The sequence below is a fragment of the Labeo rohita genome, chromosome 4 (genome assembly GCF_022985175.1).
Source record: "Labeo rohita strain BAU-BD-2019 chromosome 4, IGBB_LRoh.1.0, whole genome shotgun sequence".
Taxonomy (NCBI): Eukaryota; Metazoa; Chordata; class Actinopteri; order Cypriniformes; family Cyprinidae; genus Labeo; species Labeo rohita.
Window position 1 is genome coordinate 20,138,388 of NC_066872.1, and position 25,427 is coordinate 20,163,814.

A 25,427-nucleotide genomic window follows, 5' to 3' on the forward strand; every position below is an offset into this window, starting at 1 on the left:
TTCTGTAATAAGCTGCTTTTCTGTACATTATGTAGTAACCGGCTCCATGTCGTGAGTAAACAGAATGGTATTTTATCATCAAGCACAAGAAAAAGATCAGCATCCCCAGCACCCAGCAGTATGTCCATGAAGAGTGACTGGTCCATAGATCATCCTTTGAACTTCAAGGATGAAGGAATTACACCTAAACACAGGTAGGATGCCTCTCTATCCTAAATAATACTGTGTGTGAGATATCAAGTAATGTGCAGCTGTGTGTAATGTGTAATAAAACTGATCTACTAAAGCCTGGTTCTTCAACCCTGCTCTTGGAAACCAACTATGTAATAAAACACACCTGAACCAGCTAATCAAGGTCTTCAGGGTTGTTGGAAAAATCACAGACAAGTGTGTTGAAAAAAGTTGGAAATAAACTTTGGAGGACAGAGCACACATGGAGTTAAAGATCTAGGTACTAAAAGTAAAAGATTTTACAGTACCATTTCCATGGTAACACAATGTCCGATTTGAAAATGGTTTTCACAGAATGATTCTTGGGCTTCTAAGCTTTCAAATGATATATATAATTTATGATGATTACAAAATTATTTGATAGAGAAAAAGGACAACAAAAAAAGAACGTAATTGTAAAAAGTAATTGTCTAAATCAATAGTGATACACTTCATTCTGTAATAAGCTGCTTCTCTGTACATTATGTAGTAACCAGTTCCGTGTCGTGAGTAAACAAATATGGTATTTTATCATTAATATATTCAAGCACAAGGCAAAGATCAGGATCCCCAGCGCCCAGCAGTATGTCCATGAAGAGTGACTGGTCCATAGATCATCCTTTGAACTTCAAAGATGAAGAAATTACATCTAAACACAGGTAAGATGTCTCTCTATCCTAAATAATACTGTGCGTGAGATATCAAGTAATGTACAGCTGTTGAAGATCTAGGTACTAAAAGTAAATACTGGAGATCTTTGTTCTACAGTGGGTTGTGCAATAAATGCAACAACACTTATTTTTGCACTGTGCTGTTCTAATTTAAAATTAGGGAAGCGATCAAGACAAGTACAATACAAATATTTCTAGTACACTAGGCTTGTTTGAGGTGAACCTATGAGATCAAAGCCAGACATGTTTTCAATTGTATTTTAGATTTTTAATAGAAATATGACAACAATCACATATTCCAAAGAAACATCACACTGTTGTAATGTGCTGAAGAAAACAGGAGCAAGCAGTTTGTGGCATGCATTTAATTTCAGGGTTTTAATGGAAAAACAAAAGGAACAAATAAAACAGGGACCAAAGAACCAAGACATGAGCAGAGCGGCACCATTACAAACAACAACTGACAAGTTGTACATCTTGTGGTGATCATCAGTGATCGATTCTATGCAAATCTCAGGTTTATTCCACCTGTACATTGGTATTTTTATAAAAGAAGTTTTCACTACGTTTAAAAATTCTCAGGTTACTGACGTAACCTTGGTTCCCTAAGATAAGGGAACGAGCATTGCGTTGGAAACGCATATGGGGAAAACTTCTGTTTTACTCTGTACTGAAGCCTGATTTGTTTATGTTTGTGTAGCTGCACAAGCCAATGGCACTATAGCTCGCCTGGAGGGGTGGAGCCGACCCCTATATAGGTCGGCTCGTAGCGCCATTCATCAGATCATTCAACTGAAGTGACAGTCATCGTTTCGGGTGCAGCTTATAGCACAGCAAGTGACGCAACGCACATTCCCTTATCTCAGGGAACTGAGGATACATTAGTAATCGGAGCGTTCCCTTTTGAACGGTCTCTCCCATAGCGTTGAAAACTCATTTGGGGAACACATCCTTCACTCTGCGTCTTGAAGCACTAAAAGGGCCTCTACAAGACATGAGCATAACATGTCCCAGCTAGTCGGCTGAGAACACTATGTATCCCTCTTCACCCAAAGGGGAAAGAGTGGACACTTAAATAAAAACCGCGCTTCCAGGGCAGGAACTTCCAAGTTATAAATTCTGACAAGTGTGGACAGCGACAACCAGCCAGTGGCTGCACGAATCTCACTAATAGAAATCCTACTGGACCATGCCCCGCAGGAGGCTATCTCTTGTGGAGTGGGCCCTCACACCAATAGGGCATTGCAAGCCTGCTGAGACATAAGCCAAGGCTATAGCATTAACTATCCAGCGGGAAAGTCTGGCAGCTCTTTTTGGCTGCCGCCAAAGCAAATAAAGGAACTACTCCGACTGCCAAAACAGGTTGGAGTGCTACAAATACATCTTTAATGCCCCAACAGAGCAAAGTAGATAAGGCCCTTGCTCACCTTCTGCAACGGGCAACCTTACAGTCGTTCAGTCCAAATTCCAGACATGAAACACTGACTGACAGTGCCTGTAAGTCGCTCACTTGCTTAACCGGTGCTTAAGCTAAGAGGTGGGCCGTTTTAAGTGATAGAGGCCAAAATGAGTGGGGGGTTATTATTAACAAACCATGAAATCTTGAAAAATACAACCTTTTCTTGGCCAACAAGAAAAACAGAGAAATTGTAGTCTGTCCAGCAGGGCTGCCGTTTAACCAGTAGTGGAAGACTGGCTGAACAGTGACTGTAAGCATACTATAGCAGCTTTTGGCCTGGCACATTCATTGCTGGCCATAGGGATCTGTGCAGAGGACTTGTGTGTTGCTTGTGGTCTTTGCCCTGAATCTGTGCAGATGGCTGTCAAGTTGTGATGTTCAATTGTCGTGGTCCTCGCTGACATTTAGAACTGCGTTGTGTTCATCTCAGGGTGCAGGTCCACCATTTGGTCTGGATACGGACTGAATCTGGCTGATTATAACCTTAGAACCAGAGTGAGACAGAAAGATTGAAATAAGTAACAAGTATCAGTCTTGTTACTCACAGCAGATCACAAGCACATTTTCATACAAAATTTCATGACATCTCATAGCAAATATTACTGTTAAATGTAGAATTTTAAAGTAGGTTTGTAAACATTTAACCTTAAATACTGATATGAATATTTTGACACTGCACATTTATTAAACGTTAAAAGCAGCAGTGTGAATCATTGTCAGTATTTGACAAACTAGTTGGCCAAATCAAGTTTAAAATTCAATTTAATTTTATTTTAAAAGATAAAGTAGAATAACTAAGGATGAAGTAGAATCAAAAACCAGACTAGAGCATTTGAATGAGCTGTAAATCCATGTTTTACAGGGACATTCCATAGGCGTAATGGTTTTTATACTATACAAACCGTATTTTCTATCACTCTACACCTAAAACTAGCTCTCACAAGAGACTGTACACACTTTAACTTTTTCAAAAAAAAAACTCTCACGTTTTTCCCCCCACAGTGGATGTATAAAAGGCTTATAGCTTATTTCTTATTTTTAAAGAGTATTATTATCTTATCATATTTTTTTTCATCTAATTATTATTATTATTATTTGATTAGTTTTAATTTAATTGTTTTAATTTTATTATTGTTATTTGTTTTAAAAATCACATTGTAAATCACAAATTGCAATTTTAACCAGAAAAAAAAAAATTGCAATAAGATTATTTTCTCCAAATCCAATAGGTTAGGTTAGTGCTTTCTCTGTCAGTCACATGTGAGCAGCTGGTCATTCAATATTATTTCTTTCCTTAATGCAACTATCTTCACACAGTATTTTTGAGAAAATGCTTCTGTGTGCTTAATTTAAGTTTACGTAATAATAATAATAATAATAATAATAATATTTTGTTATTGCACTGCTAAATTTGTTGCAGTCTTACCCTTTGACTTTTGACAGTGTGAGATATTTGAATATTGTGTGTAATAAAACAATAGTCTTTGACATCATAATTGTATAGTATTGTTGTTTCAAATATCAAATATTTTATTTAAAATATTCCTCAAATGTTTGTTCTTTTATTTGTAATATAAGTCATTGTGAAAAAAAAAAGTAGTTTCAATGTTGCTAGCTACTTTTTGGTAGTAACTTGTAGTGTAGCTAGCAACATTTTCAGAAGGGTAGGCTGACTGTAGCTTAACTACTTTACATTTTGAGTAGCTTAAGGCTTAAGCTAGAAGCTACTCATAAGTTAGTTACGCTGATGTGAAGCTCAGACTTGCAATGTGAAGTCTAATTTTAAAAGTAAAACTGGTTCTAGCCTATCTGATAATAGTTTTTGTAAAAAAAAAAAATTATTTGGTTTATTACAGTGACCATTAGGGGATGTGTTAAGTTCACTTAGTTTTGTCATGGCCACGGCATATTAACTTGTGGGTATGTGATATGTCATCGCCACAAGATATTAATTTGTGGAAATGTGATAAAATGTTGTTGCCACAAGATCATTTTGTTGAGGTAGCGACATCCTTATATCGTGGGCACACAATGTGCAGTTGTGGTCTCAAGATCCTATGTTAAGGGAATTAAATTTTTTTCTCATGTCCACGACTTCTAATGTTGAGGGAACTTCATATTTTTCTCATGGCTTTACTAGAAGATCTTGTTGCTCATACAGTACTCATTCATTCTTTGTGTTGTTGTTCTTGTTGTGTGGATAGAGATAATCAGACTGGAGACCTGCAGCAGGATTCTCACCACCCAGCAGAACTACAGAGAATCAAAGACCAACATAAAACCAGCATGAAGAACAAATATGAGCGCTTATTTGAGGGAATCAACCTACATCAAACCCTCCTGAACAGGATCTACACGCAGCTCTACATCATAGAGGGAGAGAGTAAAAGTGTGAATGAAGAACATGAGGTTTTACAAATGGAGCAAAGAGCCAGAAAACAACACTCACAGGTAAATCTAATCTACAGCAATGACATCTTTAAAGCCTCACCTGGACCAGGATGCGAGGACAAAGACCAAATCAGGACTGTTCTTACTAAAGGCATTGCTGGAATCGGTAAAACTGTCTCTGTGCAGAAATTCATTTTGGACTGGGCTGAGGGAAAGGCCAATCAGGATGTAGATTTCATGTTTTTGCTTCCATTTCGAGAGCTGAACTTGATTAAAGATCATCAGTACAGTCTTCACAAACTTTTGCTGGACTTTCATCCTGAACTTCCAGATCTGGACTTAAAGATTTATAAGGAGTGTAAAGTTGTTTTCATCTTTGATGGTCTAGATGAAAGCAGAATTACACTGACGTTTTCAGATGATCAGAAAGTTTCTAATGTGATTGAGACTTCATCAGTGGGTGTGTTAATATCAAACCTCATGAAAGGAGAGCTGCTTCCCTCTGCTCTTATCTGGATCACGTCCAGACCAGCAGCAGCCAATCAAATCCCCACCAAGTATATAAGTCGTGTGACAGAAATTCAGGGATTCAAAGAGCCTCAGAAGGAGGAATATTTCAGGAAGAGAATAAGTGACCAGAATCAAGCCAGCAGAATCATCTCACACATTAGAAGATCAAGAAGCCTCCACATCATGTGCCACATCCCCGTCTTCTGCTGGATCTCATCCACTGTGCTTCAAAAGCTCCTGAAAGAAAATCTGAGTCCAGAAGTCCCTCAAACTTTGACTGAAATGTACATCCACTTCCTGCTGATTCAGATCAACATGAGGAATCAGAAGTATGAAGAGAGAGATGGAAAGACACTCTTGCAGTCCAACAGTGAAGTGATTGTGAAACTTGCGGAACTGGCTTTCAAACAGCTGATGAAAGGCAATGTGATGTTCTATGAGAACGATCTCAGTGAGAGTGGGATAGATGTCACTGACGCCTCAGTGTATTGTGGGATTTGCACTGAGATCTTCAAGGAGGAATCTGTGATTCATCACAGGAAAGTGTACTGCTTCATACATTTGAGCTTTCAAGAGTTTCTAGCTGCTTTTCATGTGTTTTACTGTTACGTGATGAAGAACTTAGAGTTTTTAGATGACAAACATGAAAGTTACACATTTAAGAATGACACTTTGTATGAGCTATTAACGTCAGCAATTGATCAAACCATTCAGATCGAAAATGGACGCCTGGATCTTTTTCTGCGGTTTCTGTTGGGCATTTCACTAGAGTCCAATCAGAGACTCTTAGAAGATCTACTGACAAAAACAGAGAACAGCTCAGAGACCATTAGAGAAACTACACAGTACATCAAAGACAAGATCAAGAGATTTTACTTATCAGCTGACAGATCAATTCTTCCATTTAATGATTGTTATAATAATCTTTCAGCTGGCAGGTCCATCAATCTGTTTCTCTGTCTGCTGGAAGTAAATGATCAGACATTATATAGAGAGATCCAGGTGTTACTGGAATCAGACAAACATGCAGATAATAAACTCTCTGCTGCACATTGCTCAGCAATAACCTACATGATTCAGATGTTAGAAGTGGTGCTAGACAAGTTTGAGCCCATGAAATACAACACAACAGACGAGGGTAGATGGAGACTGATGCCAGCTGTGATGAACTGCAGAAAAGCTCTGTAAGTATTAATTTATGTCAGAGATTCTTTACTGTTATATTCAGTTCAATTAAAGTCATGGTTATTTGTATAGCACTTTTCACAATACACATTGTTGCAAAAGCAGCTTCACAGAAAATGAATGTTTATGCATTGCAATTAGGAGTAACTGTCCATATGGCAGAAATGATGAACATGATTAACAGCAGTGAGAAATAAATGGTAATTTGGTAGATTTAAACATTTACAAAATGAACATATGACAGACAATTGGGCGTACAGTCGTTACCATGCAAAACTTAGTTATCAATATGAACATGAGCAGTGGCTATGATCAAATCTCATGTCAGGTCTCAACTCAAGCACGTTTTTGAGTTAGTGTGAACTTGCGTGCAGCATAGTAAATCTGGTGGGAATTGCAATGAGAGCATTTTGTTCATTTACAAGATTTTCCTGACTGACAACTGCTGCTCATTAGTTAATCATTCATTGGTACTATTTTCACAAGTAAGGTGTATATTTTCAGATCTCTTACTATAAAAATCAAAGCTGATCCCGATTGTAACATCTCTACTCATTCTTTAAAAACCTGATTTCATGCTTTCAATACAATTACACATATTTTCATCCACACAATCATTGTTTCAAAACATAAGATTATTGTAATATATATTGAGAACATTTGATTTAATCACTGAAACATTTTCAGGTTATCACTTTTAGCAATCAGTTAATTCAATAGCAAACAATGCATGTTTCAAATCACCTTTGTTGCTAAAATAATAACAATAATTGAAGCAATAATTGTCATTTTAGACAGTACACTTAAATTACATGTGTTAGGGGTACTTCATGGAGAAGTTTGAAAACCACTGGGCTACTGTATCTATTCTGTTCTGTATACAGTAGTCAACATTTGAAGTGGATCAAAAAAGTTAATCAAAGTTGTCCAAAGACAAGAACGGGGAATTGTTTTAGTTTTAGGACAACTTTGAAGAAAGGTTTTGATCCACTTCAAATGCTGACTACTATATATGTTCTGTGTATACTACAACAGCAAAATACAGTTGTTTTTTTGTTTTTTTTTAATTGGTTTGGTACTATTTTCGTAAGGTGTACATTTTCAAATCTCTTAGTACAAAACTTTAAACTGATCACACTTGTGACAGCCAGTCATTCTTTTAAAAACTGATCTCATGATTTCATTGTAGTTGTACATATTTTTATTCCACATAATCATTGTTGGAAAATACACTTACATTACCTGTATTGCATATCTCACATAAAAACCATAATATTTGTAAATGTATTTATCCAGTGTTTTCAAGTTATGACATGGCCATAAGGTTTTGAGAATGGAGAATGGAGTTTACTGTTAATGCAGTAAATGTCCTCACTGTGCCATATGACTGAATCTGTACTCTGTAGCTGAACTTTTCAGATGTATAAATGTTTAATTACAAAATATATATACAAAAAATAAGGGGACAAGTGCACGCAGAAGTCTGATTTTTGGTTTTAGAGAGATAGTTTTGTTTGATATAGCTGCTATTGTTTGCACTGTTCTTGACCCCTCTTCACTGATGATAATGACCAAATATTTGAAATGACTCACAGTTTTTAGGTTTTGTCCTCTGACTTCTTGGGAGTGATCTGCTTGACACTAGTTGTCATCAACTTTGTTTTCTCAGTGCTTATCTCCATGCCAAACCTAGAAGATGCTTCATTCAGGTTTTTCTCTAAGGTGGACAGCTCAGCTTCGCTACCAGCTAGTCCATCAATGTTGTCTGCAAATCTAAGATTGGTGATGTTTCGTCCACCAATGCTGACTGTGCCACAGTGTTTCTCTAGGGCCTCGCTCATGATGCGCTCTAAGTATATGTTAAAATATATATATATAATGTATGAAGACTGAAAAGACACCCTGTATATTTTGTTTATTTAAAAAAAAGCACAAAGTTTGAAAGAAAAACCCTGTAGTTAAAATATTTAATATTCACAGATGCAAATTTAGTACTTAATTTACTTGAAGTTATGTGCATTTCTTATAATTAATTCAAACAGGATAAATGTAAAGCCTATGAGCCTGTGCTTATATTTATTCTAAGCTTGTGTAGTGTGTATTACACCACATTTTAGATTTGAAACATTAAACAGATGTACAGTATTATTTATATAGGTCTAATATGAATAATGTGTAATATTATCATAAAGAAAAGGTTTACTTTGCATCAGATCATTAAAAGTTGTAGCCTTTTTTTCAGTAGGCTGGGCTACATACATGGATTTATATGCAAAATGTCAATATTCTCATATTACTTAATATTTGTCACAAATACATTTTTAATTTATATTTTAAAGTTCCTTTAATAAAAAGCATGCATTTTTGTCACGCACATAACATACTTTGTTATTCATTATAGATATCTTTTTCCCACTTAGTACTCTATCAAAATAAAGGACTTATTTTGACAGAGAACTATGTGGGAAAAAAAGATATCTGTTCATTGACTAAGAAATTGTTGCATGTTTTATGAAAGCACTGTATAATTTAGCTCCTATTATTTAGGCCTAACTAAAACAAGAAAGCAAAACTCAAAACAATGTGCCAAAATTGTATGTGCTGAGAAATGGAAGTCAGAAGAATGCAGATTATATTTATTTTGTGTTAGCATGAAGCTGCAGTTGCACAACACATGAATTACACTTACAAGTAACAGTAAAATGATGCAAATATTCTTTTCTTACACTTGAAATACGATTTACACTTTTACAAAGCTTCTCTTGCGCAAGCAAATAAATTTACGCTTACAGTCTTATGTACACTTCCGCAACTCTTACCCTGCAAATGCAAATCTTTAATCCTTGTATGGTGTTACTCAGCCAGTGTTCGTGGGTCTGGTGGACCCGCTGCATTTTTGGGTTTTTAATTCAACGCAATTAAAAAAATGTATGGTAAAAAACTCAACAGATGTTTACTTCATCCCATCACACACAGAATCAGAAAGGCTATTATTAAAATGTGACCAACAGTTCAAACAGTAGTACTTGTCACTTTTAACACCAAGATTTTTTCATGTAATGCGTATGTATTATTGCATGAAATGTAAATTTCTTTAGATAAGTGTCTGACAAATGCATTAATGAATGCCCAGAAAACTTAACTTTATAAATCTATCTCCTTACAGACTTGCTGGATGTCATCTCTCTGATCAGTGCTGTGAGTATTTGTCTTCAGCACTCCAATCATTAAACTCCCATCTGAGAGAGCTGGACCTGAGTAACAATAACCTGCAGGATTCAGGATTGAATTTGCTCTCTACTGGATTAAAGAGTTCACATTGTCAACTGAACATATTAAGGTTTGACTTTCATATTGATTCCTCATTTTGATGTGCTTTTTATGTGAATTTTTTTATGTGCATAATTGTTTAGCCCACTGAGGTCTGTGAACATGCTGGCACGTTCAGTTGTACTGTTTTCCTTTTAATACATAATTTGAAATTGTTATTTGTATACACATGAACACCAAAACATTGTGCTTAAAAAACAAACAACAACAAATAAGGTGAGCTTCCACAGGGTGTTTGTGCACTTCTTTCTAAAACACATCACGATAATGAACCAAAACTCAGCAAACACTTGACACATATACCTGACTGATATGTCTATAGAAAACTTGCCTACTAAAGTGTCTACTGTAAATTAAGTAATTCATATTGACAACAAATATACTCTGGTAAAGTAATCTGAATGAAACCTATGCAAGGTACAGTTTTTTTCTGTCTGAGCCCATTATCTGTGGTCACACCCACGTGCTGTGCGTGGGCTATTCATATAGTAATCATCCACGTGAGCCACGCAAATATGTAAATGCCCACATCCCCTCAATCAACAAAGCAGCAAGCTTCATTAACTTAATCTAGGCTACTATGCTACACTGTGAGAAATAAGCCTTGTATTTAGCTGAGAAAAAGAATTTGATGCGACGTGTCTTGATTCAGTGGAGTCGTTTTTCTTATTTGCATTAGTGTTATTGTGACATAAACTTTTCCCAAACTATAATTTCATACTAAAATGTGTGAAATGGAATGAAACATTTTGAAATATGATGCACTGGATCTAATGTCATATAATAAAATAATACTGTATGAAAATATGAGTGCTTATACTGTAACATAATTTGTTATATTTTAAGAATGTTTAGACCAGTTTTAATGTGAAATACTCGTAAATATATGCTCTAAAGTAGATGTTTATAACATGCTTAACAATAATTTAGTTTCTCAGATATAAAACATAATTTCTGTACAGTATAATAGCACATACAAAGCATGTGTGCATCGATGATTAAAAAAAAAATCATGTTTTCTCTTCAGTTCATGGAAACAAGCAGAAAACACCTTGGAAATCAGTGCTGGGAAAGTTACTTCCAAAATGTAATACATTATATATTACTAGTTACTGTCTTTTAAAAGTATTTAGTTACATTACAATATTACTGTCTCTGAATTGTAATGCCTTACACTACTTTTGAGTTACTTTCACCAAAATATCCACAGAAGTATGACTAGGCATTATAAAATACCAAAATGTAGTTTATTGCTGCTCATTATACATCCAGTGGAGGGTAATGATATATATAGCATAAAATTATAAAATTATATTTAGATTTTTCTTCACATAATGGACTTCAATTGTGCCCCCCGATTTTGAACTTCCAAAATGTAGTTTAAATGCAGCTTCAAAAGGCTCTAAATGATCCCAGCTGAGGAAGAAGGGTCTTATCTAGTGAAACCATCAGTAATTTTTTTCGAAAAATAAAAATATGTATACTTTTTAAGCACAAAAGTTACGTTTGCTGTGGTTGACTGAGCAGTCTGGTGGCGGCAACTTCTTCTACTGGTTGTGCTGGTGGCAGTACAGTGGGAAAAGGAGCAGGAATACCTTTCAACAGCCTTGAACATAAGGCACTGTAGGATGCTGATTACCTGGAGCACCAAAAGGTCCTAAGATCTGGAATACGCAGATTTGGCCCTGGAGTAGGTGTTGAAGGTCCTTAGCTTGGAACACGCAAGCAAAAGTAGAAGGTGAAGGTTTGCTAGCCGGAGCTTAACCTTGTTGCAAATGTCTTTGTGTCTTCTGCCTCTCTGGGCTAGGAACTCAGAACTTGGTCAATCCACTTTGTCTCTCTAGGATGGGGACTGAGGATGCTGCATCAGTTGTTGTCTCGCTGGACAAAGATTCTGAACATAGATTATCTTTTTCCTTGCAGACTGGAGGCTCAAAATGTGGTCATATCTGTTGCTGCCTCAAAAGCTGGAGACTCGTTTTTGGTATCTGTTGTTGTCTCACCCTTGCGTGTCACAGATTCAGAACGGTGTAGCTGTTATTGCCTCTTCCCCTTATGGGATTCAGGCTCAGTACTGGTTGATCTGTATTGATTGTCTCACCTTTGCAGGCTGGAGTCTCAGAACCTTGTTATCTGCTATTGTCTCACCCTTGTTGGGCTCAGACTTAGAACTGTGTATCTGTTACTGTCTCTCTGAATGGAGACTCAGAAATGGAGGTGATCTGTTTCTGTCTCTTCCCTTACCAGACTGAGACTCAGAACTGGTGCTCTGTTTGTGTCTCCTAGACATGCCGGAGACTCAGAACAAGGAGTGTCATTTGAAAGGGTACCTTTATTCCTTTCTGATGAGGAGGAGATTGCAATTTGGTGCTTCTCCGTTTCCATGCTGTGATTGGCTGGTTCCATCAGAGTGGAGGGAACATGGGGTGGCCCACCCTTCTTTCCTCCTGTGGAATTTATTTACATAGTCCAAACACAAAGCTATTAAAGTGTCACTAAAGTTTTACCAGTGCATTTCTCACTTTCCAAACCATAACATGATGGGAAAAGATTGAACTGCCATGCATACATTTATTTGTTCATTAACAGCTGAGTTTGTGTAAGATGTTGCACTACGCGTTGCTGTCACTAGGAATACCTATTCCTCTGAATAAGTATAAGATGTGTGTGTTGTAGTGTGCATCAGTTTTAAGGTTTGAAAACATAGTTATGAATAGATTTGGATGGATCTCCATGATCTCTCTTTGTTTCACCCACTGCTACTGCATCTGGAGGTCACAGGCCAAACCTTAGTAATCAGTCTCAAGGTGGGTGGAGGGCAGGAACTGCATTTTGACCAATAGGAAGTCCTGTCCTTCCCGGGCTTGATACCAAAGGTCTTCTTCTTGCCCTCTAAGAGATGTCTGGCTGATGTCCTGGCATCTTTATCTGATGCTGTTGGACAGTTTGCTTATGTTAGTTTACCAAGATCCAATCAAAATGTAGCAAACCTCTGTCCACTATTGTGGTCAGTGAAGAGCCCCTTGCCATAAACTGAGCCCTGGAATGTGCTGTCCACTACATCAAGAAAACCTTTTGGTTGAATAGCAGACAGTACAGAATAACCATCAGTAGGCTGAACATTCATCCAGTGCTGCTACATCCACTAGTATTATAAGACAACTGGATTGCCTTTAACATGGTGTTCCTTGGCTCTATTTGCTGAAATAGACATTTACTCAGCTGAACTTTCAGGGTGCGATTGAATCTTTCAATCAAACTCCCTCAGGATGATAAGGAGACGTCCTAGTTTTGGTGACACCCACCTTGGAACACAACACCTTGATTAAAACTGCCTCAAACTGACGGCCTTGGTCTGTATGAAGTAGGGCTGAAACGATTCCTTGAGTAACTCGAATACAAAAAATTATCAAGGCAAATTATTTGCCTAAAGGCTTCGTTTAGTCCATTTACTGTAACTACATAAGGAACACTTTGTTTCCCCACGGACCATTATTACTGAGGCACAAAACAATAAATTCTGGACATATTAAGTCTATAAATTAATGGTGGTTAGTTATGATATCCCTAAGTTAGCTATGTTTAGTGAAAGACTAAGTGCCATTTATGTTGATTGTCTCATTCTCTCTTTGTGATACACAGAAAGTTATGTGATACTGATTTTATGCAACAGTTCATCAATAAACAAGAAGTTAATATTAAGAGACTTACATTTTAGACAGCATATTGCCTGTTTTTACTCTATTACACCAACAAATAACCATTCCAAACACAGCCACAGCACTGTTTTTCATCTTTGAGCAACATGATGGTGTTTCGTTCTTGAGTGAATCGCCCGTTAAATGATTCAGATTAATCGCAACGACTCACTTACTTAACAGTGACTTACTGACACCTACTAGCGGTTTTAATATTACATTTAAAGTATCTTCATTTTAAAAATACATGTAAATATCAACATTCAATGTTTTGTTTAATGGGGAGCCAGTGCAGTGCTGACAGAACCGGGCTAATATGGTCATACTTTCTGGTTCTAGTAAGAACTCTAGCTGCTGCATTTTGGACCAGCTGGAGTTTCTTTCTTTTTTTTTTAAAGATTTACTTTTTTGGCATTTTTCTTTTATTATGACAGGACAGATTAGAAGTGACAGGAAGCAAAGTGGGAGAGAGAGATGGGGGCAGGATTGGGAAAGGTCTTCAAGTTGGGATTCGAACACGGGACACCCAGAGCACAGTGGATGTCGACACACTACCCATAAGACTATCGGCGCCGACAGAGCTTCTTTTTTAAGCGTGCTGAACAACCACCCAATAAAGCATTACAATAATCAAACCTTGAGGTCATGAACGCATTAATTAACATTGCTGCATTTGACATTGAGAGCATAGGTCGTAATTTAGATATACTTTTGAGATGGAAAAATGCAGTTTTGCAAATGCTAGAAATATGGCTTTCGATGGAAAGATTGCTATCAAATAGCACACTTAGATTCCTAATTGACGACAAAGAATTGACAGAGCAGCCATCAAGTATTAGACAGTGTTTTAGGTTATTACATGCAGAGGTTTTAGGTCTGATAATTAGCACCTCTGTTTTTTGAGAATTTAGCAGTAAGAAATTACTTGTCATCCAGTTTATTATATCAACTACACATTCTGTTAGTTTATCAAATTGGTATGTTTCGCCAGGCTGCAAAGAAATATAGAGCTGAGTATCATCAGCATAACAGTGGAAGGTAACACCATGTTTTCTGATGATATCTCCCAGGGGTAAAAGTAATGGCCCTAGTACTGAGCCTTGAGGTACTCCATACTGCACTTGTGATCGATATGATACCTCTTCATAAGTACGATTTGAACCATGCCAATGCACTTCCACTAATGCCAACATAATTTTTGAGTCTTTTCAAAATAATGTTGTTGTCAATAGTGTCAAACGCAGTGCTAAGATCCAGTAGCACAAATAGAGAGATACAACCACAATCAAATGATTTGTAACTCTCTGTAATGAGAGCAGTCTAAGTACTATGATCCTGACTGATCTAAATCCTGACTGGAAATCCCTAGATACCATTTTTTCTGTAAGAAGGAACATAATTGTAAGGATACTACCTTTTCTAGTATCTTTGACAGAAAAGGGAGGTTCGAGATTAATCTGTAATTAATTAATTTGTTGGGGTCAAGTTGTGTGTGTGTGTTTTTTTTTTTTTTTTTAATGAGAGCGTAATAACAGCCTGCCTGAAGGTTCTGGGGACATATCCTAATGACAATGACAAATTAATAATATTCAGAAACGGATCTATGATTTCTGGTAGCACCTCTTTTAGCATCTTAGATGGAATAGGGTCTAACATACATGTTGTTGATTTAGAAGATTTATCAAGTCTATACAATTTTTCCTCTCCTATAATAGAGAATGAGTGGAATTGTTCCTCAGGAGATCTATAGCACACTGATGTGATGTGATCTGATGTGATAATGTAGCTGACGGCTGCATGGTTACAATTTCAGCTCTAATAGTATTAATCTTGGAGGTAAAGTGGTTCATAAAGGCATTACTGCTGTGTTGTTGGGAGAAGTCAACGCCTGTTTGTGCTTTATTTTTTGTTAATTTAGCTACTCTGTTGAATAAATATCTAGGGTTATGTTTGTTTTCTTCTAAAAGAGATAAAAAGTAATCAGATCTAACAGTTTTTAATGGTTTTCTATAGGATAGGGTACATTCATGCCAGGCAGTACGAAAAACCTCTAGTTTTGCTTTCCTCCAGTTGCGCTCCATTTTCCAGGCTGCTCTCTTTAGGGTGCGAGTGTGCTTGTTATATCACAGTGTCGGACTGTCGGAGCGACCATATCTAGAGTGCTAGAAAAAAGAGAGACCATGGTTTCTGTTACATCATCAAGTTTTTCTGGGCTATTTGATATGCTAAGGAATTCAGATAAGTCAGGAAGATTACTTATGAAGCAGTCTTTTGTGGTAGAAGTAATTGTTCTATCACCATACTTGTAACAAGGAGTTGAAGTTACAGTTTTAGCTATATGGAGTATACATGAGATAATATTCTGAGATATCATCGATTTGCTGCAGAATTTCAACGGCATTAACATCAATGCTATGTGACAGAGTATCTAGAGTATGGCTTCGACAATGAGTAGGTCCTGACACGTGTTGTCTAACCCCAATAGAGTTCAGAATGTCTATAAATGCTGATCCCAGTGCATCGTTTTCATTATCAATATGGATGTTAAAATCACCCACAATTAAGACTTTCTCTGCAGTGAGCACAAACTCAGAAAATCAGCAAATTCTTTAATAAAGTCCGTATGGTGCCTTGGTGGCCTGTATACAGTAGCCAGTACAAACGCCACAGGGGATTTATCATTAACACTTGTTTCTCTAGATAATGTAATGTGAAGCACCATTACTTCAAATGAGTTATACTTGAAGCCTGTTTTCTGAGAAATACTGAAAATATTGCTATAAATTGTAGAAACACCTCCCCTTTTACCTTTTAGACGCGGCTCATGTTTATAATATTAATCCTGTGGGGTAGATTCATGTAAAATAATATAATCATCTGGTTTTAGCCAGGTTTCTGTCAAACAGAGCACATCTAGGTTATGATCAGTGATCATATCATTTACAAAAAGTGCTTTTGTAGAAAGGGACCTGATATTCAAGCCAAGCTTTGTCATTTGTTTCTCTTTATTATATACATTTTTTATTTGTTGAACATAAATTAAACTATTACTTCTAAATTGGTTTGGATGTTTTTTGTATTTTCTAGCTTGGGAAACAGACACAGTCTCTATAGTATGATTTCTAGGTGACAGGGGCTCTATGTGCTGAGAATTAACTGATTTCTGTGACATGAGGCAGCTAGCAGATGGTCAGTTAAGCCAGTCTGACTGCTTCCTGACCTGGGCCCCAGTTAGTCAAGTACGAACTCTAAGACTATATGCCATATTTCTAGAGAGAAGAACGGCATCACCCCTGGAGGGATGAAGACCATCTCTTTTCAACAGGTCCGGTCTGCCCCAAAAACTTGTCCAATGAAATGTTATGTTATTCTGCGGGCCCCACTTAGACATCCAGCCATTGAGTGATGACAGTCTGCTATGTATCTCGTCACCACGGTAAGCAGGGAGGGAAACAAAGCATATTACAGTGTATGACATCGTACTTGCAAGTTCACACACCTCTATAATATTATTTTTAGTGATCTCCTACTGGCGAAGTTGAACATCCTTAGTGCCGATGGGGATAACAGTCTTACTGAATTTATGCTTAGCATTAGCCTGCACTTTTAAATTTGCCAAGATGTCAGGCACTCTGGCTCCCGGTAAGCACTGGACTATGGTGGCTGGTATCTATTTTCTTGTTTCGTACAATAGAATTGCCAATAACTAGAGAATTTCATCAGGTTTCTTAGTGGGTGCATCACTGAGTGGGGAGAACCCATTTCAAGGCTAAATCTCATGGCCCTGACGGAGTCCTGGATCAAACCAGAGGACACTGCTATTCCCGCTGCACTCTCCAATAAGTTCTCATTTTACCACACTGACTGAAAGAGGTGGAAGTACCGGTCTGCTTATCTCTAATAATTGGAAATGTAATGCTTTACCATCTCTGGGTATCCACCGTTCCTTTGACTCACATTGTCACTATTACCCACCCACCTAAAATCCATTTTGTAGTTGTTTATCGACCCCTGGGACCACTAGCTAACTTCTTGGATGAATTAGATGTGCTGATCTCAACCTTTTCTGAGGATGGTACTCCCCTAGTTAACCCTGATATTTGTGCTTATTTCAGCTACTTATAACATACTATCGGCCAACATATAATTTTTTTGTATTCAGCACAAATGGTGCTACCATAATATGTGAGCAGGATGGATGTACATGTTTGCATTTTTTAGAAAAAAAAAGATCCTGCGTGGTTAGTAAGTTTTGGGAAAATAAATGTAGCTGAAATAAGGCCATAAAACTCATACTGAATAGTCCTGAACAAGGCTTTTGAGTAATCACTCTTGTAGGCTAGAATATTTACTTCAAAATTATATGAAAATGATCGTTCTTACTCTTTCACAGAAAACAATATATTGATGTAAATTTTCTAAGACGTGTTTTGTGATAGAAAGCCGTATGCAAGGGAGGGATAACGGCCATGAATATTTAGTGATTCACACCTGAGAGACGAAAGACCGTCCCCTAATGGCCCATCACTGTGACTGTCACTATCAGGCAGGTAACAAAGAATGAGAGGAAAGTAAGATAATGGGGGGGGGTTTTGGTCATTTGTATTTTATTTACAACACAATATAATCAAAACATACATAATAAGGGGTAAAGATTATTATTGTACTCACTGACATAACCACAGAGATGTGAACAGACCTTTTGTCATTCCTGTTCAGCAAGTCAAACTAGTAAACCATACCTGATATTTAAGTGTTTGCTGCGTCTTTCCATGGATTCAAGATTAAAAAAAAAAACATAGTCACAGAGCTTATTTTACCATAGAAAATCAGTGAAAAATAACATCTGATGTTGGTACAGTGCTCTCAGAAGAAAACTGTTTGAAGGGACTCCAGTATAAATCAGCAAGATTAATCTGTGGTGCAGGTATCAAATCACTAAAAAACAAAAACAAAAAACAAAAACCATCTCTGAGCATGTTAATATCAGAAGAATCTGTATATAACGATCTTGTAGTCACAGATTCACGCCTACTTTGTACTATGTAAAAAGGACATGTTATATCTGAGAAACAAATTATCGTTTAGCACATTATAAAACTCTATCTGGGAACAGAGTATTAATAATAAACATGATCTAGACATACTTACACTCGTAGCTTTCATCGTGTTACATTGTACACTCATATTACTTTTACATCGTATTTTGTTTTATATTATATATAACATGAAAACTTGGTCGTGTCGTAAGAAATTTTAATACAATGAACTACATATCATTTTCAAAATGTAAATGTGCTAGTAAATGTGTTCAAGCTTATGTCAAAATAACACGTTAATTAAAGATACATCACTTACTCATCAGACTGATCTCTTCCTCTGGATCAGCCGCGCGTTGCGTTGTTCTTCATCTGAGGTGAATTCTGTGTTATTCCTTTCAGCGCGTCTTCTTTTTTCTGAAGATAAATTCTGCCATTCCTGTCAGCGCGTCTTTTTCCAGAAACGAACAGTAGTTGAGATAAACTTGATGAATCGTCAAGCTTTGTTTACGATGATGTGGGCGCTAACATGCGGCGCTGCACACGTGGCTATTTATCATATCAAAAGCAAAAGCAGCTCGTGGGCGTGATCGCATTAAAAATAATTAGCTCTGAGGGAAAAACTAGGCATCACGTTGGTTTCACACGGATTACTTTAGCACAGAATATTTGTTTTTGATAAGACTTAATTAGAGAGATATCAAGAGAGATATAAGAGACAATTAGAGAGATATAAGTAGAGATATCAAGCTTTCTATAGATATATCTCTCATGTCTGTGTCCCGAGTATTCACTGCGTTTAGGTTCATTTTATTGACGCATTTCTAAAAGCTGTTCGCGGAGACAGTGAAGACTGAGAAAGCACCCTGTTTATTTTCAGTTCAGTTTTTATTGTGAGTGTGCTCAAATAAAAGTATACACTTAATGGTTTCCAATGATGTATAAAACTTATTTGTGTGACCAAAATAGATAGAGTATTTTTAGTGTCTTTCGTACTGATCTTAAAAAACGTGAGCTGATCACGCTGGCGTGATCGTCGACCCTAGGGAGTTAAGGTTGGAAACTTAAACATCCATCTAGATAAACCTCAAGCTGCAGAATTCCACACTCTGCTTGCCTCTTTTGATCCCAAGAGTGTTAACTATGGCTACTTACAAATCAGGCAATCAACTGGACCTTATTTACACATGACACTGCTCCAGTGATCATGTGCTGGTTACTCCACTGCACACCTCATTTCTTCCTCACTCTTAACCTCAACATGGTTCCTGACACTACACATACCTCTTCACATGTAATCTTTCAAAATAACCTACACTTACTATCACCCTTCCAGCTATCTGCTATGGTTTCATCTTCGCTTCCTCCCCCCTAAACAGCTAACAGTGCTACTCATACTTTCTGGTCCAGTATTACATCTTGTTTAGACACTGTCTGCCCCTTGTCTTCTATTTACTTTATTTGTTTTCTTTTTATTTATTATACAATTAACAAAAAACTTGCTATGTGTACTGTGTTAGGCTAACTGAGACTTGTCATAGCACTTGCATATTATTTATCTTTTGTTGTTAATTGCTTCCATTGTCCTCATTTGTAAGTTTGGATAAAAGCATCTGCTAAATGACTGAATGTAAATGTATTCATGAATTAATCATCAATAAATGTCTTCATAAAAAAAATGAAAAGTAGCCTAGATGAACTTGATGAAGACTGCTGCTTTGTTTATCAAGATGATGTGGACGTTTACATGTTTGAGTGACTCATGTGGATGATTACTGTATGATTAGTCTGCGCTGAACTTGGGTATGACCACATTACAGATAATGAGCTCAGGCAGGAAGGACTGTTTACCTTTTGTTGGATTATAATGGAATACAGACTATTTTAACAGAGAATATTTTTTTTGATATGACTTAATTCACTAAAAGTGTTTCTATAGATATATTTCTCATGTGTGTGTCAAATATCTGCTGAGTTTTGCTTAATTTTTATGACATGTTTTGAAAAGGAGTTCACAGAGAACAAGATAGCAGAGAGAACACCTTTTTGTTTTTCTTTATTTTACAAAAGCACAAGATTTTGTTATTGTGAGTGTATACAAATAAAATTAGACACTTTACAGATTTTAATGATTTATTACTCTTATCTATACAACCAAAATTTTTCCATTATCAGGAAAAAAATGCAACTGAATATGCCAGATTTTTCACAGAATCAGGGTCTGTGTATTGTCACATTTCTACTTTTTAATTCTATGTACTGAATACAAAAAACATTATATATATATATTTTTTTTTTACATCCGTTTCCTCCTCATTGCAATATGTCTAACCCCTGTCATGGAGGACCCCTGTCTTGCAAAGTGTAGCTCCAGCCAACTCCAAAACACCTGCCTGGAAGTTTCTATTAATTCTGAAGACCTTGATTAGCTGGTTTAGGTTAATCAGGGTTGGAGCTAAACTCTGCATGCCAGTGGCCTTCCAGAAAAGGAATTTTACACCCCTGCACAACGTCATTCTCCATTACAGACTTGCTGGATGTGGTCTCTCTTATCGGCACTGTGAAAGTTTGTCTTCAGTACTCCAATCACCACATTCTCATCTGAGAAATCTGGACCTCAGTAACAATGACCTGCAGGATTCAGGAGTAAAGCTGGTATCTTTTGGACTGATGAGTTTTCATTGTCAACTGAACAAACTGAGGTATTAGGATAAGTCGCCCTTTCAAGCACCAAAATAAAGAGCAAGATGTTCTTTAAGGAGAAGTCCACTTCCAGAAAAACAATTTACAGATAATGTTCTCACCTCCTTGTCATCCAAGATGTTCATGTCTGTGTTTCTTCAGTCGTAAAGAAATTGTGTTTTTTGAGGAAAACATTTCAGGGCTTTTCTCCATATAATGGACTGATATGGTGCCCCGAGTTTGAATTTTCAAAATGCAGTTTAAATGCGGCTTCAAACGATCCCAAATGCGGTTGTAAACGATCCCAGCCAAGGGAGAAGGGTCTTATCTAGTGAAATCAATGGTTATTTTCATTAAAAAAAAAACAATTTAAATACTTTTTCATCTCAAACGCTCAGCTTGTCTTGCTCTCTCTGCACTCTGTGTATTATGGCTCAGTTAGGGTATGTTGAAAAACTCATATTTTCATATTTTCTCCCTCAACTTCAAAAGTCATTTCAAAATCATCCTACATCGCTGCAGAAGTTCTAGTCTTTGCAAAGTGAACATGCAAAGAAGATCAAACACCCTTAACAAAAAAGGTAAAACAGCGATATAGGATGATTTTGAAGTTGAGAGAGAAAATAAGATTTTTTTCGACATACCCTAACTGTCTTGAGCTAGAATACACAGAGTTCAGGGAGACCAAGACAAGACTAGTGTTTGACATTAAAAAGTATATCAATTGTATTATTTTTTTTAAATAACCGATCGTTTCGCTAGATAAGACCGTGGGATCATTGGCTGGGATCATTTACAACCACATTTGGGATTGTTGGAAGACGCATTTTGGAAGTTCAAACTCAAGGCACCATATGAGTCCATTATATGGAGAAAAAAAAATGTTTTCCTCAAAAAACATAATTGCTTTATGACTGAAGAAAGAAAGACATTAACATCTTGGATGACAAGGGGGTGAGTGCATTATCTGTAAATTGTTGTTTTGGAAGTGGACTTCTCCTTTAAGTGTTCTACAATGCAAAGCAATTGTTTTGCACTGATAACAGGCTAATTTAAATGTGAAAAATGATCTAGAAAAAGGGACAAGTGGTAGCAATACTTACTTTCAGAATCTGTATCAGTGTTGGGGGTTTCGCATCCACTGCATTGATTATAAATTTATGTAGCTGACATATAGTAGTGGTTCCCAACCCTGGTTTTGGAACCCCCACAACACTGCATATTTTTAATGTCTCTCTTATCTGACATGCCCATGTATGGTCTTAGAGCAGGGTTTCTTAAATCTTGCCCTGGAGGGCCAATGCCATGTAGAATTTAGCACCAACCCTAATTGAACACACCTGAGCAAGCTCATAAACGTTTTCAGGATCTCTAGGAAATCACAGATAAGTGAGTTTGATTAGGGTTTTAGCTAAACTCTGTAGAGCAGTGGCCTTTCAGGACCAAATTTGAGGAACCCTGTCTTGGAGTCTATAATAATGAACTGATGAGTTAAATCATTATGTGTTTTAAAAGGAAGACATCTAAAATGCTCAGTGCAGGTTACTGAATCTTTTGTTTTGTTCAGATTGGCAGGTTGCAGATTCACGGGTCAGTGTTGTGAAAGTTTGTCTACAGCTCTGCAGTCATCAAACTCCTGTCTGAGAGAGCTGGACCTCAGTAACAATGACCTTCAGGATTCTGGAGTGAAGATCCTTTCTGTTGGACTGTCAGACTGTCAACTGAACATACTAAGGTCTGACTTTCAAATGCACTCTTTTATTATGAAAAATGTGCATGAATAGGTGTTTTGTAGTAATGAGATTGTACCTCAGATAAGATTTTGAGATGATCAGTGTCTGATAATTGTGTATAATCCAATCATCTGATTAACAAACACAGCTACTCTGTCTAATTTCAATAGCTTGTAATGCAAGATACTGTGTAAAGAACCCAAATGAAGTTTATTACCAAAACTACAATACAGCGTTTAGACTAACCAAGGATTAGGCCATATTTCAATTAGGACATTTAAGTACATTTTATAAATGTGCCTTAGAAGAAAAAAAAAACATTACTGGTGTCCATCTTGAGACAAAAAAATATGTTAAGATCAGTCAGGGAGGAAAAGTCCAACTAGTAAATGTGTTCAAGTTTTTGTTACAATAACACAGAATGCACAGTAGCCAGAGTGATTTTGAGCCATTCCTCTTGCAGAACAGTGGCCAAGTCTGAACCACTGGGTGACATAGTCAACCTTCACACTCTTACTGGTGGAATCTGCAATCAGTGAAGACAGGCCACAAGGCTGTGCAAATATAGCCATGAAACCTCCAACACTATATTGGCCAGTGTTTCGATTTAATTGTCCAACCCCTGTATATATATGAGCATGAGTAGTCATGAGATATGGCTGTATATTGGCATAGGTGTATCGCTGTAATTTGGCCATAGGTAATCACAGCGTGCCGACACACAGCCATATATCACGAGTGTGATATTGCGTTTATACAACAGTTTGACAGTACGGGTGTGTAAATACATAACAATGGAGTTAACTTAAGGCAAGGGAGAGGTAACGGGAAAAGGGGACAGCTCATGGAGACAGGCTGGAGATGATGATGGGAAGAACAATGGAAAAGCCCAGAGCAAGAGGAACCAAGTGGAGATCCAGACCATAGCCAGTACAGTGGCCCACGGTGGAGTTGACAGCAGAAAGAACCATGGTGGAGGAGTGGCCCACAACAACAGAGGGCTGACTGACAGAAACAGAGCTGGCGGAAGAGGAGCCCAGGGCAGAGAGGGAGAGCCAGGGATCTGCAGAGGATCTGAAGAGCTGACGGCCAAGGCGGGGATCCGCAGAGGATCAGAAGAGCTGATGGCTTAGGCGGGGATATGCCGCAGAGACTAAATAATAGATGACCAAGATGTTTCTATGGTCAGGGACCCAAGTTTCTATGGCCAGTGTTATACATCTACAGATGGTGCTACATGTGTCTCCTGCCTGCCCTGTGAATCTCCTTGGTTTGTTTATTAAAGACTGTTATTTCTGCAACTACTACATATCCGCGTTCCTTGCCCCACAGTAGAGAACCATGACATATGTATAGGTCCAGATCACTGAACATGTCCAATCATTTGATATGATTCTGATGTATGCATAAAGGATAATGAGCAATAAGCCACTCAAAAAATCTTGACAGGTGATGAGCAGCCTGATATGACTACTCACTAGATAAATAAATATATGGACATATGATAAAAAATATAGAAGAATTCAGAATAATTTACATAAAAATAAATTTGAAAAATGAATTACATAAATATTTGTATTTCATAAAAAACACAAAACTGTTTTAAATGTTAAATGTCAGAAATCATTTTATATTAATTAAATACTGATTCATTATTCTGTTTAGATTGGTCACCTGTAATCTCACTGGTCAGTGCTGTGAAAGTCTGTCGTCAGCTCTACAATCATCAAGCTCCTGTTTGACAGAGCTGGACTTGAGTAACAATGACCTGCAGGATTCAGGAGTGAAGCTGCTATGTGGTGGACTGAAGAGTTCACACTGTCAACTGAACATTTTGAGGTATTTATGAAAATTATTTATGAAAAATTTACTTTACTAAACTTAGCTATCTGTTATAATTTGTATCTTTCCAGACTCTTACTCAATAAATCTTGCATAAAAAAATCATTTAAAAAGTCATTAACACATGTCAAATAATACAACTTATTACACTACTGTATTGATTACCCTCACGGTACTGTAAAATTTACTATATAAAATACTAGTGTCAGTATTATTTACCCTTAAGCACGTATCTGTATGCATACTCTGTCTTGGTTTCTGTGTATTCTTATCAATGAATAGTGGCTCCTGGTTCAAGAACAGTATATTTGGGGCATCATTAAAGAGCAGGCCATATGGGTTTTCGTATGACCGGCTGGGATTTTGTGTCCACTTTGTAAATAACATTTTTAGTGTTTTTAGTAATAAACTCTTATCTACCACAAAAGAAAGTGTGCCTAGCAAGTGGCTTTCAGTGAAAATGGGTATTGCCATGGACATGAAATATTGATTTCAGTTGAACTGAGTTTTTGTTGTGATATGATTTTTAAACACATTTATGATATTTTGATATACATTACCAGTGCCATGAGGCGTGGTTGTTTTATATAAATGTATCTTTAAAGGGAACTGACTGTCTTCGGAAAAGTTTTGATAGCATTTTCTTTTTATCTGATAAAGTAACGTTCACAAGCTCA

At 37.0% G+C, this 25,427-nt stretch overlaps 1 protein-coding gene across 8 annotated transcripts in view; it reads left to right on the plus strand.

Annotated features, from left to right (window-relative positions):
- The window catches only part of LOC127164154 (NACHT, LRR and PYD domains-containing protein 3), a 40,829-nt gene that overhangs the window by 4,326 nt on the left and 11,076 nt on the right, over window positions 1-25,427 (plus strand). For 5 of the 8 annotated variants that reach the window (XM_051107905.1, XM_051107902.1, XM_051107903.1 and 2 more), the window contains 7 exons: window positions 36-194; window positions 759-869; window positions 4,545-6,425; window positions 9,593-9,766; window positions 21,022-21,195; window positions 22,743-22,910; window positions 24,574-24,747. In XM_051107905.1, coding sequence (XP_050963862.1) covers window positions 36-194; window positions 759-869; window positions 4,545-6,425; window positions 9,593-9,766; window positions 21,022-21,195; window positions 22,743-22,910; window positions 24,574-24,747 — 2,841 coding nt within the window. The remainder of the gene's footprint in view (window positions 1-35; window positions 195-758; window positions 870-4,544; window positions 6,426-9,592; window positions 9,767-21,021; window positions 21,196-22,742; window positions 22,911-24,573; window positions 24,748-25,427) is intronic. The other 3 variants (XM_051107901.1, XM_051107904.1, XM_051107899.1) reach the window with 2 other exon arrangements.